The sequence below is a fragment of the Solea solea genome, chromosome 9, assembly GCF_958295425.1.
Source record: "Solea solea chromosome 9, fSolSol10.1, whole genome shotgun sequence".
NCBI classification, from domain to species: domain Eukaryota; kingdom Metazoa; phylum Chordata; class Actinopteri; order Pleuronectiformes; family Soleidae; genus Solea; species Solea solea.
Genome location: NC_081142.1, coordinates 14,965,529 through 14,984,057, shown reverse-complemented (window position 1 = coordinate 14,984,057; position 18,529 = coordinate 14,965,529). Strand labels below are relative to the sequence as shown.

Here is an 18,529-nt window from a genome sequence, read left to right as displayed (position 1 = left end):
AGAGAAGAGATGGCAGCGCACGTGGCTTGCACTGTAGTCCTGGTTCGAGCCTTTCTTTGTGGAGTTTGCATGTTCTCCTTTTGTGTGTGCCTGGGTTTTCTTCAGGTTCTCCAGTTTCCTCCAGGTTAACTGGACACAGGTGTGAGTACGTGAGTGAATGGTTGTCCTTGGCTACATGTCCAGGGTGTACCCTGCCTTTTACCCCACGTCAGCTGAGATTGGCACCAGCAGCCCCGCGATCCTCATGTGGAGGATAAAGCGATGGATGGATTTTCCTGAGACAGGTTTCAGTTTGATGGCCTAAAGACAATTACTGGAGCATAAAAAGAGCATAAAAAACAGATGTACATGTAGCCTACAAGACTGGCGACAAACATGCCAGACAGAGCAGAAGGACAGTGTTTGTGTATACTGTGGGAAGCCCTCGTCTGTCCCGAACTGATGACACATCGAGTGATGTGACACTGAGAAACACACACACCCTGTTGTGTGTCTCTGTGTCTCTGCATGTGTGGCAAGCACATACTGCTCCTCATTTTTGGAACGCTGGCACATTTGGCAAATTTAAATATCTACCATCACTGGCTCAGACACAGGTTGGGCCTCTGTGCCGTGTCTCCTCTGTCACTTATGCCCGACACTGAAGCAGACCCTCCTCAGTGCTGCTACACTCCTCAGTCTGGCTCAGTGGTGGCGATTTTGAGGTTCGATCATTTTTTCTTCATCTTAGTTCTAGAGAATTGCGATCATGCAAACTTGACAAAATATATATGAACTTGTACAATATCTGGAATGGGTAAATGAAACCCAGTTGCCCTCTGGCCTCCTTTGATACCTTCTTTTGAAGTTCTGACATTAATGGTGACTATTATTCCGCTTTTTGATGTATCTCTTCATGGTCACGTTCCATGTATACAGTCCAGCTGCACGTATCAAAGCCTGATCAGGCACACGCTGGGACTGGATGGGATCCTGCATGTGGTGTGTTGTGTTTTGTTTTTACTCTTACTACCAGCTCATGCCAGTTCCTGTCCTCATGCTGCTCAGCTTTAAACTGCGCTGGGACACTAGTGGACGTCCCCCCAGCTCTTCCAACAGAATTGGCTCAATACCACTTGATATCGATATCACAGCGTTGAATGTCTACCAAAATCTTTTCGTTTAAATTGTTTTTTTTCTTTTATCCTAAAACCAGTCCTCACAGCTCAAAATATTACTGTAGCATGTCAGACGTGTGCATCACTCACTCACTTTCTGGTCACATGCCATTGGTGACGCATGTATCCCATTACAACCTGTGCATAGGGAAGCATTTATGTGATATTTAGAACAACACCGTTCCTTTTGGGTCATAAATCAATTCTCAGTGATCATGTCTCGGTGAAAGAGAACAACAGTGAAACAGGAAAGGCTATAAAGTCTGTTATGAGTTCAGATAGTGTTGTTTTTCTACCGCAATTACATTGCGGTAGCAACCAGTTTTGACATCATAACGACGATGTGTTATGAAAGTGTTCCAAAATGCCAGCTCTGAGAGATTAAAATGAAGTGTGACACAGGCTAAAGAGTTTATTTGCAATTACAGTGCAGTGCAAACACAGTGAGAGACTAATTCTGACTCAGTGCAGCCACAGCTGAGTACAAACAAGAGCAGGAGAGCAGAGGAGGAGCTGGAGAGGGACAATAACACAACAGACCCCAAAATAAAACCTCCGATGCCTGGAATACTTTCCCACCTCGCCAGCATGGCTGCATGTATTACACTTAACACGTGACTGTGACACATGTGACTTGTTTCTCATGTATACTGTCTTCCCTCCCCCAGTCACACACTCACAGGATACATATTGATTGTTGCACCAGAGAATTACTGTTGCAAGTTGCGACCTATTCACCACCAGTGAAAAAGTTCCACTTTCATGACACCCTCCCTCTGATCCATCGGAGTTTAAAAAACAAAAACACAGAGAAACAATAACCTAAGAGATTTTATGATGGTGTTAACTGTGGCCACAGGAGCCCATGTAGTTGTGCTCTCTGCTGTGTGTCAGTTTCGTGAACTGGCAAAGAGCGACCTCTGTCTGTCTGCAGCAGTATTAACCTGTGTGTTTGCCAAATATCAATATTATCAGTCCCAGTGAGTGGGAATCTGCAAAAAATCTGCAGCATGCTTGCTCATCATATCTTGGACACACGCGCGACACACACACACACACACACACACACACACACACACACACACACATCAGCATGAGGCCAGTAGTTCCTCTTGTAGACCTTAGAGTGATTTAAAGCTACGGTAACACTGAGTCATTAAACATGTATAAAAGATTAGGATAGCAGTGTGTGTTATTGGTGCAAATCCTTAGAGACTGCAGCAGCTCTATGATGATATTTCAATGTTAACATGTTCACTGTGCTGCTCTCTGTCTTGGTCAGGGCACACTTGAAAAAGAGAATTTTAATCTCAATTTGTTGGTTTATTTCCTGGTTAAATAAAGGTTTTGTAAACATAGTGAAATGATACAAAGTAGTAATACAAGTTCTCCACAAGGTGTCGCAAGACCATCTCTAAACCTTCATCTTACATCCTCTTCAGTAAATGTGATTGCCAGCTCTTTAAAGAAGTCACAATTATGGATCATTTCATAACTCGTGTGGCATCATTTTAGAGCCAATAACATTCTGTCCTTGAAGTCAGTGGCATCACATTGACCATCTGATGCCACTTACTATACTGCTTGTACTGACAGGATGTTGAGGTTTGTGAAATGTTAAGCTGAACTGACTGAAAACGTATCCTTATTGTGTTGAAAACACATGGTGTCAAGTTTGTTTCAGTGTCACACTGGCTGCTGTGGTTGCATAATGTGGATGGTTGTTCATTAGCCAGAGGGAAAAGGATAAGTGAAGTCTGACAGAAAGCATGGTAGCTCATAGTCTAAAGAGAATAAGTGACCTTGTGTGACCATGCAATAATCTTTCTGCCTCATTGGACTGTTTATACTCAGAAAAATACAGACAGAATAGTTTGTTTTGGCAGAAAAGTATGTTTGTATAAGAATATTGTATTATTTTTTAAAAAAGTATTAGATTACTTTAATCATAAAAGGCTTTTGTATGTTTTTTTTTGAAGTAAGTAAAGGCCTTGCTTTAAACGCTGTCATGTGTCTGCAGTAGCCTGGATGTTTGTGTTTCACATTTATAAGCTGCAGTCTATAATGCAAACAAACCTAAATGATGCATAAACCAACGGAGAAGAAGGAAAAGTCACTTGTGTTCCCATCCTCTCTGGTATGTGAAGGCCATCATAGCCGTGCACCTGACACACTTGGGGAAAGTCAAGCATTTGTTGCACTCTGCAGTCTCTCCATTAGATGTCAGTATTTCGCCCACACTGAACCTTTAATGCAGGTTTGTAAGACGAACACAAAACAAAAAGCAGAATAAAAAAAAAGTAGTGAATGCCCAAATATGAATGTGTTACAGACACACAAACTGTATCTGTCAGAACTCCCTCTGTACCACCCCCACACACACACACACACACTCTACACTCCTCCCTCACAGCTTATTCTCATTAGCAGGGGTAATGTTGTCATAGGAGCCAGCAGCCAGCTGGACTGAAGACGTCATGTGGCCGGTGGATTCTGTTACACAGCGGCCTTACAAACACTTCATTCCCAGCAAACCTCAGCGGTGGCATCTGTCTCGAGGTCGTGTTGCAAAAGGAGAGGGGGGTGGTTTACCAGAGGGTGAAAATATCTAAATATGACAGTACGAATCACAGCAAGATAAACAAAACATTTGTTTCTCAGTGTAAAAATGGCCACAAGGAAGTATACAAGTAAGACTGTGTGTGACAGGCATGTGCTTGTGTTTCACGCAGCAGATAATTAACCGTATTGTGGGGTTTGAGCACAATTTTTGTCATGAGTCCTGCGGTTTTAAACTTTAATCACCCCTTGTTTGTCCTCGTTTTTTATTTTTTTTTACGTGTTGTCGAGGCGCTTACTTCCGTTAGAGCTTCCTCCTCCCATTTAGGAAACAAATCAAGGTTTGTAAATGAGTGTCATTAAAGAGTGAAATGTGGGCCAGTAACGTGTGCTCATCCAGAAAGATTAAGTGGTTGATAATAATAATTATTCTAATAATAATAATAATAATAATGCGCACATTAATCAAAGCGACGGTGCGTGCAGTGAGTTTTCACAGGATTCAGGTGAGAGCAGTGGTCTTGGTGGTGGCAACTGAATTTGAACTGAATTTGATATTTGGCTTCAGCAAAACTGACTCAACCAGTTTTCAGACACAGTTTTTCAGTGTCTGAATGCAACAGGAGTGCGTCTTCTTATCGTCGGATATATGGCATTGTTTCCTCGGTGTATCCTATTTGCTCGCTCACATATATGGAACGCTGGTATATATCACCATCCAGATAACGGCAAATGGCAAATTTCCCACAAAGTTCTGACCAATTACAAAACTGTTTATAGACATGTAGCGTTGAGGGCATGTCGAGTCGAGATGGCAGTGTGAAAATGAATCGGACTAAAGTGCAATTATTGTATTGTAACATAACTCCCTGAATCGGAAACAAATACAGGTATGAAAACACCTTTTCTCTAATATCTTCTTTTAAATAAATTGCTGTTAATAAGACATTTGTGTTTTTGAAATGACTAGTTTGGTGATAAATGCGCCATTTGAAAAACATAATGCTGTACACACCCTGGACAGACAATAGACATATAGAGACGAACAACCATTCACTCACACCTACGGGCAATTTAGAGTGTCCAATTAATCTCTACATGTTATGTGTATGTGGGAGGAAACTAGAGAACCTGGAGAAAACCCACGCACACACAGGAACAACATGCAAACTCCACACAGGCAGACTCGTACTGGGACGTGAACCAGCGACCTTCTTGCTGTAAGAGTTCATTTATCATATAGGAATTTACTTATCGGACTGATTGCGATACGGAGTAGTGTAGTGACTTAACTCCGGCTGCTGTGTGAAACAGAGGTGCAAAAATGGAGGACCCAAAGGCAGCTTTAAAAAAAAAAAAAAACAAGTCTTGAATCAATAAAACTTGCAAAAATCAATAACATTAATAACAATTATCATCGTCACTATTAGTTTCATCTCATCTGGGGTGTGTCACGCTCTATCGCCATCTGGGATTGGCTGCCACTCTGGAACTGAATGCGCCTGGAGAATCCTGGTGTCGTGACACTGTGGGACACTGCAGGGAAAACATGTATGCAGACTCTTTGTTTGCATTTGATGACGCCAATCCAAGGACGAGGCTGCAACACTCTGGACTGTTTCTGCTGGGATGGTGACCAGACAATTTCACCTCAAGTGAACACGTTTCAGGGTCCAGTTTATGAAGACGTCTTGTATATGATTTGTTCACTTTGATTTACTGTCGAGGTCTGACTAAGATTCTCTGAAGGTGAGATGGGAGTCAGTGCGAATGAGTACAGTCACACAGGAGGACAGAGAGTTCAGGATAACAGTTAAAACCGGTCGTGGGGTGCAGAGAGGCCTGAGTCCGTTTAGAACGGGCAGCGAGCGTCGTTTGTCCCCACAGATTCCGTGGAATCCTTGCCAGGTGACCTTAATTTTCTTTCATATCTGTGAACAGCTGGGACATTATGGTGCAGATCTGGGCACTGTGCCCCACTCACTGTGGAAATTGAATTATCGGAGCCCACAGCTGGTACTAATTGATGTTACCCAGCTGGCACAAAGATCAGCCAATAACAGATCACAGCTCCAACAACATGCACTGCTAATCAAATGGAAGCAAGTTTACGTTTGATGTAATTGAATTAAGTTCAATGTTGAATTAAAACGGAATGCAACCGTTTTAGTGTGTCAGCGAGAACTTAATAATGATAAATGAGGATGTAAAGCTGCAGTGAAGTCCAGGATGTTTGACCTTCTCATCACTCTCGCCTTCACCTCTGCTTGGATTTTTTTGCCAACTCGGTTTTTAAATTATGTGGCATTTTCAAAGTCCCCCACACTTCCATGTTCATGCCAACATATCCGACTCCACTGCTTGGCCTGAGTCTCAGAAGACAAATATTTGTCTGTGATGTCACCAGCAGTGAGACAGTCCATTGATAATATCACTGGGTCCAGTAAGTCCATGGTGAGTCCATGCTTCTGTTGCTGCAGGTGATGCAACTACTGTACACGTGACGTTATAGGCAACTGTAAACATGTACGTTCATATTCATGCGTTCATGAAGTTGTTGTATTTATGAATGTTAGTGTGTGAGGGATACACGCCGTGTGTGTGACAGCAGAAACATGTGAATAAGTTACAGTGAACTCACAGTTGGTGTGACTCTAAAAAAATAAATCAGTAATGACACGTCACCGTTTGAGCTTTGCTGTTTTATCAGATGCCTGGAACCCTTCTGCTCACTGCTCCCGCTCCCGTAGCCAACGATCAATCAAACTAACGTATAGTTTGAGTGTGAACCGTCAGTCGATACTCGAGTTTGTGATATCGGTATTGGACACAAAAAAGTGCTATGTCCCATTCCTTGTCCAAACATAACATTTCTGCCAATAAACCCTCTTAAATCTCTCACACTGGACTTTAAACTGATGATACATTTATTTTCTATGTCTTTTAAGCCTGTGTGTTTGTGTGTGTGTGTAAGATGGTAAAGTGGGCAAGTAAATAGTTAAAATGTTCTCAGGAGGCCATGGCACAGCCTCAGGGAGTTCCCCTATTCAAAGAGCTGGCCTCCCTGATACACTGCACACACTGTATATTATATACTGCACACACACACACACACAGATATATATACTGTATTTTAATACACACATAGACGCACATAGACACAAACCCACTCCATGTCGCTCTTACTCGCTCATAAACATTTGTACACACACGCACGTGGCTCGTGTCTGTTTCAAAGGCACAGAAGTCCATGTGCTGGAAGGAGAGAGAGAGAGGGGGGGGGGGGAGAGAGAGAGAGAGAGAGAGAGGGAGGAGTGTGTCTCCAGAGAAGAGAGAGCGTCCAGCCCTGAACTCCTTCATGTGGATTTGATCTCCAAACAGCCACGACTTGCGCCAGCCCCTACTGTGCAAGTTAGGAAGTAACTCTCCCTCTCTTCATCTCACTCTCTCTCTCTCTGTGTTCGATCCCCTCGTCTCCTCTTCGCCGTCTCTTCGCCTCGGAGTCGAGGCTATGCCGCTGGAATACGCCGAGGAGGGCTTTCCTCCGTCGGTCCGCGCGTCAATGGAAACGTGGTGCGGCGAGAAGGGAGAGGACAGATCGCACCAGAGCCGAGGAGCACAGGAGCGCACGGGGGAGGAGGAAGAGGAAGAATAGCGCGCAGGAACAAAAGCAGCCGCGAGACAAAAACAAACAAACAAACAAACAAAACAACCCAACAAACTACAGACATGAGTTTGCCCACTAACTGTATGTTTCCGGCCTTCTCGGCCCAGGATCGCTACTTGAAAGCGCGGAACGGGAATATCTGCGGCTCTCCGTGCGCCGTCAACCGACCCATCGACATCGTGCAGAAGCGCAGGCGGTAGGCCAGATGTGGTTTCAGTCCAGATGTTGCACAACTATAACACACTGCTGTCTGTTTTCCTTTACAGCAGAGTTTCACAATTCGTCCTCTGACGCAAATCGTGTGATTATTCAAATATAAAACAAGTCACCCCAACTTTACTGCACTGTTTTAATTACACTTTGAGAGCGTGACTGCTTCTGCAGCACATGTCCATGTGATGTTCATTTTTACAGTACAGTACTTAATAATATGTATTAATGTGTTGGTTTAATCCCCTAACGTGTTGAAAATCACAGCTCATGTAGGTGCCAGCAGCTGAAGTAATTCCACTCCTTAATCCAACACTGATTGTGATCAGGAAACAAACTTCCAGCCACTTTTCTTTGACACAGTGTGTCAGGTGTAAGAAGGTCAGAGAGACAGAATGTGTACTCGGGCAAAGCCTCCGCTCTTTACTCGTCAGAGAATTATTTTAATCCAGGGTGTTGTTTATCTGCCGTGAAATAAAGCTGACAGAGAGCCGAGCTGAGCTCAGACTGACTTAATAATGAGTCAGTTTGGCTTTTTAAGTGTTTTTGTCTTATTGAGTGGTGAGTCAGACACACTGATGTGTTCCAAGAGGAAGATATGAATCAGCATTCAAATCTTAGTGACTTTATATATATGTATATGTATATGTATATATATATTTTTTAAACATTACTTTTTAATCGCTGTTTTTGCTCCTGGGGTTTCACAACCTTAAACTCACTTCTCCAGTTTTTCAATGGATACTGTAAACAGTTTTTCCCCCCCTCTGGATTTCAGCCAGTTCTTTGTATCGAGAACAATTGCTAATGGTTTCTTTTTTCTTGAGCTGATTGTGTTATGTGTAACCCCTCAGTGCCAAAGGCGAATAGTAGCCTGCGTATAGAATACACAGTACATCAAAAACATACTGTAAGATGAGCTGGAGTTCAGTTCAAACACCACATTCACATTTTCAGTGTACGTGAAAGTGCACTGTTCCATCAAGAGTCGCATAGAGATAAAAAAAGGGACTAATTTTGAGAAAGACATGCCGGCGTCAGCTTGTTTGGACGGGGGAGGGTGGGATGGTGTGTGTGTGTGTGGCGGGGGGGGGATCAAAGTGTCTCTATAATGTCAAACCACCAATAAAAAAGATCTTCAAACAGAGATTGCTAATGAACGGCGAGTCAGTTGTATTTATAGGACTGATAGATTAACCACATGTGTGTAATAACACTGGCAGAAGAAGAGCAGCAGAGAGGAGCGTCTACGGCGCTGTAACCGTCATACTCTCTTTTATCTCCCTTGTAGTTTCCTTTTCATTTGGATGAAAACATGCCGCCGCCGCCGCCTCCTTCGTCATAGATTCACCTCATAAAGAAGTTAGAGGTTAGATGGTTAGCTTTGGCAGAAGAGGCGTTTCATAAACATCTGTGTAGGAACGGTTGTCACGTCATGTCCCACAAACCCTCTGCTCATCTTGTCATTAGGGTTGGGGAATGACAATATATACATGTAGATATATATTCATATATGTGTGTATATGTACATACATACAAACATATATATGTATATATATGTGTATATATATACATATATATATATATTTCGCTCTCTCTGATCTCAATGTGACTTCCTGGTCAAATCAAAACTAATAAATATAAACTATATATGTATATATTTATATATACATATATGTATATGTAAATATATATGTATATGTGTATATATATATATATACATATATACATATACAGTTTAGTTTATATACATATATAGTTTATATTTATTAGTTTTTATTTAAATCACAAAAAAGACATTAAAACACTATTAAGGTCAAAGATCAATACAACATGTAACATAAAAGACATACAACGGACAACAAATTGTGTTTGAAATGACACATTTTGTGCGTTGCACTTCATTGTGAAGAGAGTTCGATTTTTTTTCCCCCTCTGAGATTTGATCATTGGTGATAAAAGACTTCTGATGATTTCAGCTTTTTGGCCCCTGTTCCATGTTGAGTATGTGCAGATAATGTGTCCTGATCCGAGATACTTTTTTGCTTTTTTGAAAAATGCTTACTGTCGTTAAAATCACTAATATTTCTAACTGAGGTTTAGAGAGAAATCCTGCTCTTAGGATTTAGGTCCTACAGGTAGAGAGTGTGTGTGTGGGTGGGTGTGTACAGCATATTGTTAAACTGGCACCAAAATAGTGAAAAATGTCACTTCTGTACATGTTTGTAAAACAGGCGGTTTCATTCAAATCATTTACGTTTATATTCTGTACAAACATGGATGAGTTTCATTGTAAACTTGAGCTGCAGTGATGTTCACCTGCTACGGTCCCCACTAAAGTGTGTAAATGTGTGTGTGTGTGCACACGCTGCAGTGCACTGGGCACAGAAAGGAGCTGATCAAAAGAAGGCCCCGTATTAAAAATTGGGCCAATTATATCAAGCACAAGTGAATGCCAAGATGAGTCTGACCCAAATAAAGCCGCTGCTGCAGTTTACAGCTGAGCTACATGAAGGACCTGCTCATGTGCACAGCTCTGTCGCACATGAGTACGTAATTTTTTTGCATTTCTGTTAGAATAGTACCAAAATAACCAAAATACCCTTGTGGTACCAGAGTAATTGTACGGTACAGGTGGAGCTAGACCCTCGTCGACAGAAAAGCGCCCCTCCCTTGCGACAGGCGTTTACTCAACGCCTGCAGTCCATTCTCATACAAAGTTTGACAAAGTTGAGACAAACAGCCACAAACCAACAGCCATTGTTGTGTGTTGTGTGTACCATACTGTACCAAACTGAACTGTATCATGGTGGAAATACGTCAGAAGATTAGAGAGAGGTCATGAGTTTGATTGGCGATTTCTAAATAGTGAGAAACTACTCAGATCGGCTCTGATCTGATACTTGAGATCGAAACGTCCCTTGTTTATTTACCTGAACTAATGAACAAAGAAAGGACAGGTTGTTGCTGAGTCTGTTTGACAGAAACCTCCATCATATCAGATCAGCATGGATATTTGAATGAAGCCAAGCATCTGAGACACTCTCTGTCGTCGTTTCCACACAGGTATGTTCTGCCTCTTTGTGCTTGCTCACAGCCCGGCTCCTCCATACGTACAGGAATCACACCTGACCTTTGCTGGTGTCACAGCAGGTTGACTAGCCCTCGGGGCCTCAGCCCGTGTCAGCACACTGCAACATGACGCACAGCTCACTTCCATGGGGTCAAAGGTCCCTGCGGGTTGCCAGAATGTTGCAACATACTGTAAATGGAGAGTCACGTTCACTGTGACTGTGAGTGCTGTCCACTTCACTCACCTGTCCTGACAGCGCTGATGCATTGCATCTGTTTAACTCACTTGCATCACTCGCTGTTACAGTATGTGTGTCTCTGGGGTTTGGTTTGGTTATGGCGGTTGTGCAATAGCATTGATTCAGTGCAGGGACCAGAACTGTGCATCATCTGCCACAGAACTGTCAGTGCAGCACACTGGGCTGTGTTTTCTGATGCAAGTGCTTCCACTCGTAGAGAGGCTGGCTAATGGAGTAGGTTACATGTGAAGATGGGATTTGTGGCACAGCTTCACTTGTTTCTGTTTATAAAGAGATGGGAAATAGTCTGGAGATTTCTGAACTACAACAACATGGTAAAGCTATTCTTATTCCTCCTTTGATTTAAAAAACATGTTCTGATCCATTAAAACGTCAAGTTTAGGTCATGTAGGTCACACTTTACATGTAAATTCCCAATGTGCATTACATCTTTAATGATATATAGTTACATAACAATGTTTATCTGCATGGTCCCTGCCGTGGAAACCACAGTTGCAATGATTTGTTGTTGTTATTTTGAAGCATCTGCTGGTTCTTGTTTGACAAATGTGCCGACTCTTTGCTTTTCTTTGTCAGAACAGATGCTGAAGTGAATAACGGTGGGCATTAGGTTGTTGGATTAGGTTGGACGACGATAATAATTTTAAGTTGTACCCACGAAATTGATATATAAAGATTTCAGTGGTTTATTATTGTCTCTGAAGCTGTCGGTGCAAAGAAACCTATTATTAATACATTCAGATAAACTGATTTTTACTTCGATGCAGGATCCAAAGTGTTTTTACTATATCAGTAAAGATGTTTTCTGAGTTTTTATGAGTGATTTTTGAGCAATTAACAGCTGATTGAAAACATGCAGTATGTTGACAGATCTGTGTCTCTGGCGTCAGACGTGAACGTCCTCCTTGATCTTCTTTTCCCATCCACTGGCTGCGTGTCACTGACTTTCACCCTTCGCGTGTGTATGCTGTGATTGGTCGTACTCTTCTGTTCTCAGACAACTGATGATGGGTCTCTTGTCCAGGGTCCTTGTCCTATTAGAAGATGTATACAGCTAGTTTTCCCCTCTCCTGTCACCGCACATGCCTGTGATTCTACAGTCTGTCATATCCAGCTGTTCCAATCCAGCAGGTCAACATCACTAAATCGTTAACAGGAATCTGTCCTTTAACAATAATAATGAAAGAAATGTTTGACCCTTCGTGAGGACAAAACTATTGATGTGTCAGTGGCTGCTCCCTGGACTTGATCCCAAATCATTGACAAATCCCAGTTAACGCCTCAACCCACCGAACCACAGGAAGCCTCTGCTCCTTCCCCCTGGAGTCACATTTGCTCGGCTCCTTCAGCAAACATGTCTCAACACAAGTCCCACTGCGTCCACAAGCTCAGCCAGCTGGTTTCCGGCTCATATCTTTATAGCGTGTTTCATAGCATCCTTTGCATTCTCTAGTCTCTTATTTGGTGGAAAAAATGCGAGGAGCTGCAGCGAGCGGCATTGGGCTGGGAGTAATTGCAGGCCTGCGTTGCTGGCAGCGCGGTGACTGCCGTGAAACCACAACTGACGTCAGTAGACGAGCGCGACCGTGACTGTGTGTGCTTGTGTTGCAAGAGTGGACTGGATGCAATCTTGACGTCTTTGGGACTCCCAAAATGATGATCAGCTGAGGGACAGGACAGACGCTCCACATTAGAAGCTGTGTTCTAGCATTTTCTTGTAGCTTTAGGACAAAAGTAACATTCAGTGGACTGAACTGAATGAATGAAACAAAAAACAATGTAAATAAATGTAGCCCCCTCAGGCAAAGCTTCACATCGACTTCACGGCTCCACCCACACAGCAGGTTGCCAGGTTGGGATATTGTTGTTATTGTTAACACCCCCCAAAGCTACAGCTGCCCTAAATTAACAGCATTGGTAAATATCAAAGTCAGTCAGTTTCTAGTTTCTAGGTAGTTAATACACCAGTATGTAGACGCTCTTTAAGTGAAATTATATTTTTAATGCTAAAATATAACTATTATTGTTGTTATCCATGAATTTTGAAATGTACTGTTTTACAAAATAACTGAAAAAAATAGTAAAGCATATTATCATTTCTGGATTGAGATGTCAAAGTATAGTTGTTTACTTAAATTAGTTTTAGTGGTTGAATGTTATGCTTGATTAATTCCCAACTTCTCAGTGAGCCGGCTTAAATTTGGATGTGAAAAGGTGAATTCACTTTATTTGCCAAATAAGTAACGATAAGATTTTTAGTTTTTAGCAGGTTTTTGGAAGATTTCTAAACAATATTTTCTCACTTTTATGACAGGTACATATCTATCTATCCATCCATCCAGGCACAAAAATATCAACAGTGAAAAAAAAAAACCATTCTAGTCAGTGTACATTTATGGATCAAGAACTATTTAAAGCACGCAAACTGTTATTCGTCTTTGTGTTCTAAAATGTTACATTTACAACACACGCGCTGGCATGATGACTGTCTCTGTAAAGGCCCTTCCCTAAATACATAAAGGCTTATTATAAGGCTATGAAAATGAAAATGTGATTATACACTTATACAAACAACTGTAGTGTATTTATTTCTGCTAATAAACCCTTCTAAATTTTACACATTGAACCTCTATCTTTATAAAACCCCCTGTTATTACCCGGTGTGTGTTTAAATATCATGTACGGGTCATGCAGCTCTTTCTCCTACACTACAAAATCCATGGCATCTGCTCGTAGAGAAAACAAAATCACTACAACACTTTTTCCAGATGTGTAATTTTTAGCAGACCTCACTGCATGAAACCCCTCATCATTTTGAATACACAGATTCCTGTGTCACCAAACTTAAACCAACACGCTCGACTAGACCACAGTAACTCAGTGGCGACGCAAACACTGAATGGCACAACGTGACACCCGGGGGAGAAAAAGGTGTTTTTCACCATTCTAGTGTTTCATCCAGTGCCTTATTATTCTATTCAATATTAATCCGACAATTTTTTTAACGATGAGTAGAACTTCAAGGCTATACATCAAGTAAGAGCCTAAAAACAGACTCTGTTGTTTCCATCTTGTCCTGTCCCACTGATCAGTGATCTGATTGGCTGCTCCTGGGTTGCCCTCGCCTAATTAAAGGAGGAAGTGGCACACTCGTGCCTCACCTCTGGATTTAATCACTGAAAGGCGCCAGTTAGTGCCATATGAACATGATTAGAACAACACACAACATGGCCTGTTGCTGTGCAAAGACAGGAGTGTGTGTGCGTGAATGTGTGTGTGTGTGCGTGCTTGTGCGTGTGTCCTAAACCAGCCTGTCCAGTTGTGCATTAGTGTGATGTAAGGTGGTTCGATTTTCAGGTCGATGCTGGAGCCAAATCTAGATCTCTACTGCTGGGGCAGTAATCATACACTGAGTGTGTGTGTGTGAGTGTGTGTGTGTGTGTGTGGTTCTGGTGGTTCTGGCCCAGTGTGTTATCTCCTCTAACCAGTTTCTAATGATGTTAATGCTGATCAGCCACTGTATGGATTTGTCCCTGGCTGGACGGACAGAGCTAACCACTGCACATAGACTCCAGGATCAATACTCTTCCAGCTTGTGAATCAACCTTTGAGGCACCCTGGACTCCAAAAATTTAACCTCTTCAGCGCTGTACCAGAGATTTGACAAGTTTTCTATAAGGCATTTTAAGAACATGGATACAAGAATAAGACAAACAAACAAAAAGTGTACAGCACAGATTTGAGTCCATAAGGAGAACACTTAAGCTCATGACAAACACAGAAGCCCCTCTCACCCAGCTGTACATTCATTTATAAACATTAACCTGCTGCAAAGGCAAGAGTCTGCTGTGCCATGAGTAGGCAAAGTATTTAAAGAAATCGGCACAAACACTCCCAATAAATTGTCAAAAAGTCCAATATCTTGCATCCCTAGAATATTCATAACAGCGTTGACATCTAAAGGGTCAGTCTGATATTATGGTCACTTTACTTCATGGTTCGTCACGTTGGCAGGCTATTCTTAAACTGCAGCAACACAACAAATGCACACCTGTAATGTACCGTGATATTTTGCACTGTTGGGACGCTGTTGTGTCCACAGACACGCTGACATCTCAACACCTTCCAAATGACTCAAAACAGGACGTGTCACACACAGGTGATCGTGTGTGACACACACACACAGAGGCGCTCGCACGGTAAAAACATCTGCCCCGTTGTAGCAGGTAAAAATATTTTTCCGATATTTCAATCCAAAAGCAAAGTGACCGTTTTGTTTCCCCAAATAAAGGCTCCCCAAATTCTCTCTGTAGTTCCGTAGCTGCGGCACATGAATCAGAAAAGGTAGTACGTTGATTACTGTGCTCAGTGTAACCAGAATGTATCTTAACTTGAAGGGAAAGTCAACCTGGCAGTAGAATAGAGTTGGAGCTTTAGCCCAGAATCTATCACAACATATGATAAATGACAAATGATGATGAAGCTAGTGTTGAAACACCCTATGCTAACAGAATATTTTATGTATAATATTAAAGAGGCCATAGCCCGGAAGTGCCAATTAACGCTGCATTTGTGTGTGTATCTGCGTCATTACCTCGTCTATGAAGCCCTAAAAGTCCATAACAGTTCAGCCACTGCTGAGAGTGCAGGGTTGGATTGTTTTCCTGAGCTCTACAAAGCGGAAAGGCACTTTCGTTGACTAATTACGTCACTGGCGAATTTCGAACATGGCGAAAAAAGGTTCAGTGAGTGTTTGCTCCGTTCTGGGTTGTGATAAAACCATACCAGACGCTCCACAAGCTCCCCGCCAATGAGCAAAGAAAAGCTCAGTGGATGTCGTTCATATTTGATGGGAGATAGAACTCCTTTTCCTTCCGTCTGCAGTGTGTAATGTACACGCCGCAGACAGATGCGCTCAGACACTTGACATCAGGGCCTTGGTAACTTTTGTGCCTTCACCGTCTTTCTTCTTCTTCTTCTTCTTTCTCTATAGAGTTCTGCTGCTCTCGAAGGCAGCCGTCCTTCCTCTGCCTGTAGGTCAGAGGTCACGCAGAAAAATAATAAACACACCAGCTGACTTGACTCTGTGCAACCTTCTCCTCCCCTTGGCTATATTTAGAGGGACATGAGCTGCTCTGAGATCAGATGTTGATGTTGGATGCAGAGTTTGCTGTTTGGACAGGGATCCACAGTGGCCGGTCAGGTGAAGGGAAACAGCAACTGTTTCCTCGGGGAGGCGCGGTCTTCAGCTCAAGCGCTCTATGTGTTTCCCAAACCTTTTTCTCAATGGGGATCCACTTTTTAAAAGATGACAATTCCCGATTATGACAAAGGCAAATTTGTGACTATTTTACTGCCATTTCTATTACAAATCAAATACAGTTTCCATGTGATACTGTATGTTTGATGGTTGAATCACAACCTGTCACTGGAAGAGGGTTGCAGCAGGGTCAAACCTGCCGAGTGACCTGGGCCTTTGTCTGTTCTTCTGTGGACTTTGCATGTTCTCATCGTGTGTGTGTGTGTGTGTGTGTGTGTTTGGGTTTCCACCCGCAGTCCAAAGACATGCAGGTTAGTTTGATGGGAGAGATGGGAGGAGATAAATGGATCATAGGTGTGAGCATGAATGAAACTCTTAAAGTTTGTCAGCCCACGTGTGGTCAGGCACCCTGTCACCTCATGTCCACTGTCAGCTGTGATCATACACCATATCTAAGAGCTGGAGCTAGTCTGCTATTTTGGCAGGTGAAGTTAATCAGAATGTAAGAATTCACTGAAAAGCCACCAGGAGGCGACTCCATCTCCATTTGCATGGAAGCCTATGGGAAAATGCTAAAAATACAGCTCAGAGGAGAAGAATTAGAGAAAGTGAAAGTTCCTTATCTCAGGATGGAAGCTGCACAGCTGATGTCAAAAGAAGAATGCGTGTACAGTATTAAGGAAACTGAACAGGGTGTGGAAATGTGAGAACATAGCAATGCACTACAAAAGTACCAGTAGCAGTTGCTGGTCTTTGAAAGAGTATAGTGTATATGTACAAATGAAAATGATCTATATCACCGCGCAAATGACACACAACGAGCAGCTATCTTTCTGCAGACTGATAGACCCTCACAAAATCCTCACAGGACTGAGGCAAAAAAAGGCTCAGCTGTCGTGTATGTTTCTGCTCATCCACTCTGTGGATTAATTCCACACAGTGCAGACATGGGGTCTGGATTTTTTTATTTTATACAGGAAGTAGATTTTCTCTCTTTTCGCATTTTTCATGGATACATTTCCTGCTCGTTCCTCTCCCCATCATGTGTCGTCAGAAGGACATGTGCATGAGACGCACTCATGCAGACACTCTCTGTGATTGTGAGCAATCACTTTTTATAGTATTACTTAAGTAGAAGTCTTAAAGTTCATGACATTTACTGTACATTTACTGGATTGAGCCATATTGGTTCAGTGGTAGGGCGAGTTGTCTTTAAACTGAAAGGTTGTGGGTTCAATTCCTGGCTATACTAGTCTATATGTGTCACGTAACCTCATGTTGCAGTGTGTGAATGGCAAAACTCTAGTGTAAAACAGACCATGACCAACTCTTCTTCTTCTGATTTTATTTGGTAGTAACAAAGATAGTTAGAGGAAATGCAGTGGAGTAAAAGTAAAAGTTGCCAGAAATACAAATACGTACAGATATGTGAATTTTGTACAAAAGCACAGTATTTGTACTTTACAATACAACACTGATTGTGAGGACATTCACTGACGTAGTGCAAGTCTTACTCCTCAAACAGCCCCTTTGAGGCAGTGAAGATGGGCCAAGTCGCCCTCACAGCCCTCACAGCGATGGTTCCAGGCAAAAAAAACTGTGTCCACTCGACCGTGGAGGGATGTGTATGCACGGCCACATGCACATACACGTACAAAAACCTCACACAGTGACGGCGAAAGGAAAGCTCTGCTTTGCAGGGTGAGACGGGGCGAGGAAGGGGGTTGTTGTTGTTTTTTTGGAGCTTTCAGCTCAAATGTACAATAGACTTGAGGTGCAAAGCAAACAAACCCTCTTCACTCCCTGAATTCTCTCACTCACACAAACACACACACACACACAATGCCGTTGCAGCTGCATTATGCTGTTTTTGTTCTCATTTCAGAGAAGTCATTTGTATATTTAAGCTCTCCACTCTTGCTCTGTATTAATGGTTTACACACACACACACACACACTAGCCTCTTCTCCTCCTCACTTCTCGCCTCCTTCCTGGTGTGATGTTTGAGGCCCCTCGGCCAATTCCCACGCTACAAGGAGAAAAACAGGAGGGGGGCATGTGTGCGTGCGTGTGTGCGTGTGTGTGTGTGTGTGTGCGTTGACTTTAACCCTGGGCCTTGTGTCATCGCCAATCAAAAACATCTGGCCTTGATAGTTGTTTTCTGTATCAGTGTCAGTCTCACTTACATAATCAAAAGTTCCTTAAATCCCTCGGCTCCGTTTCCCGGCACAGAGCGCTCGCCACACATGCACGAACAGCAGCGAGAAGTCGCCTGTGTTCATTTAAGCCGCAGAAGTTTATTGTTCTGAGAAGCATTTTAATAAACCATGATAGAAAATAGACG

General features: G+C 42.6%; 1 protein-coding gene across 5 annotated transcripts in view; it reads left to right on the top strand.

Moving 5' to 3' along the window:
• Positions 1 to 18,529, top strand: part of LOC131466117 (cAMP-specific 3',5'-cyclic phosphodiesterase 4D-like) — a 93,717-nt gene that overhangs the window by 51,653 nt on the left and 23,535 nt on the right. Inside the window, exon 1 of one of the 5 annotated variants that reach the window (XM_058639271.1) lies at positions 7,064 to 7,579. The exons of the other annotated variants lie outside the window; for them this stretch is intronic. Coding sequence (XP_058495254.1) covers positions 7,446 to 7,579 — 134 coding nt within the window. The 5' untranslated portion in view covers positions 7,064 to 7,445. Of the gene's footprint in view, positions 1 to 7,063; positions 7,580 to 18,529 lie in introns of those variants that run through there. 5 annotated transcript variants of the gene reach the window in all.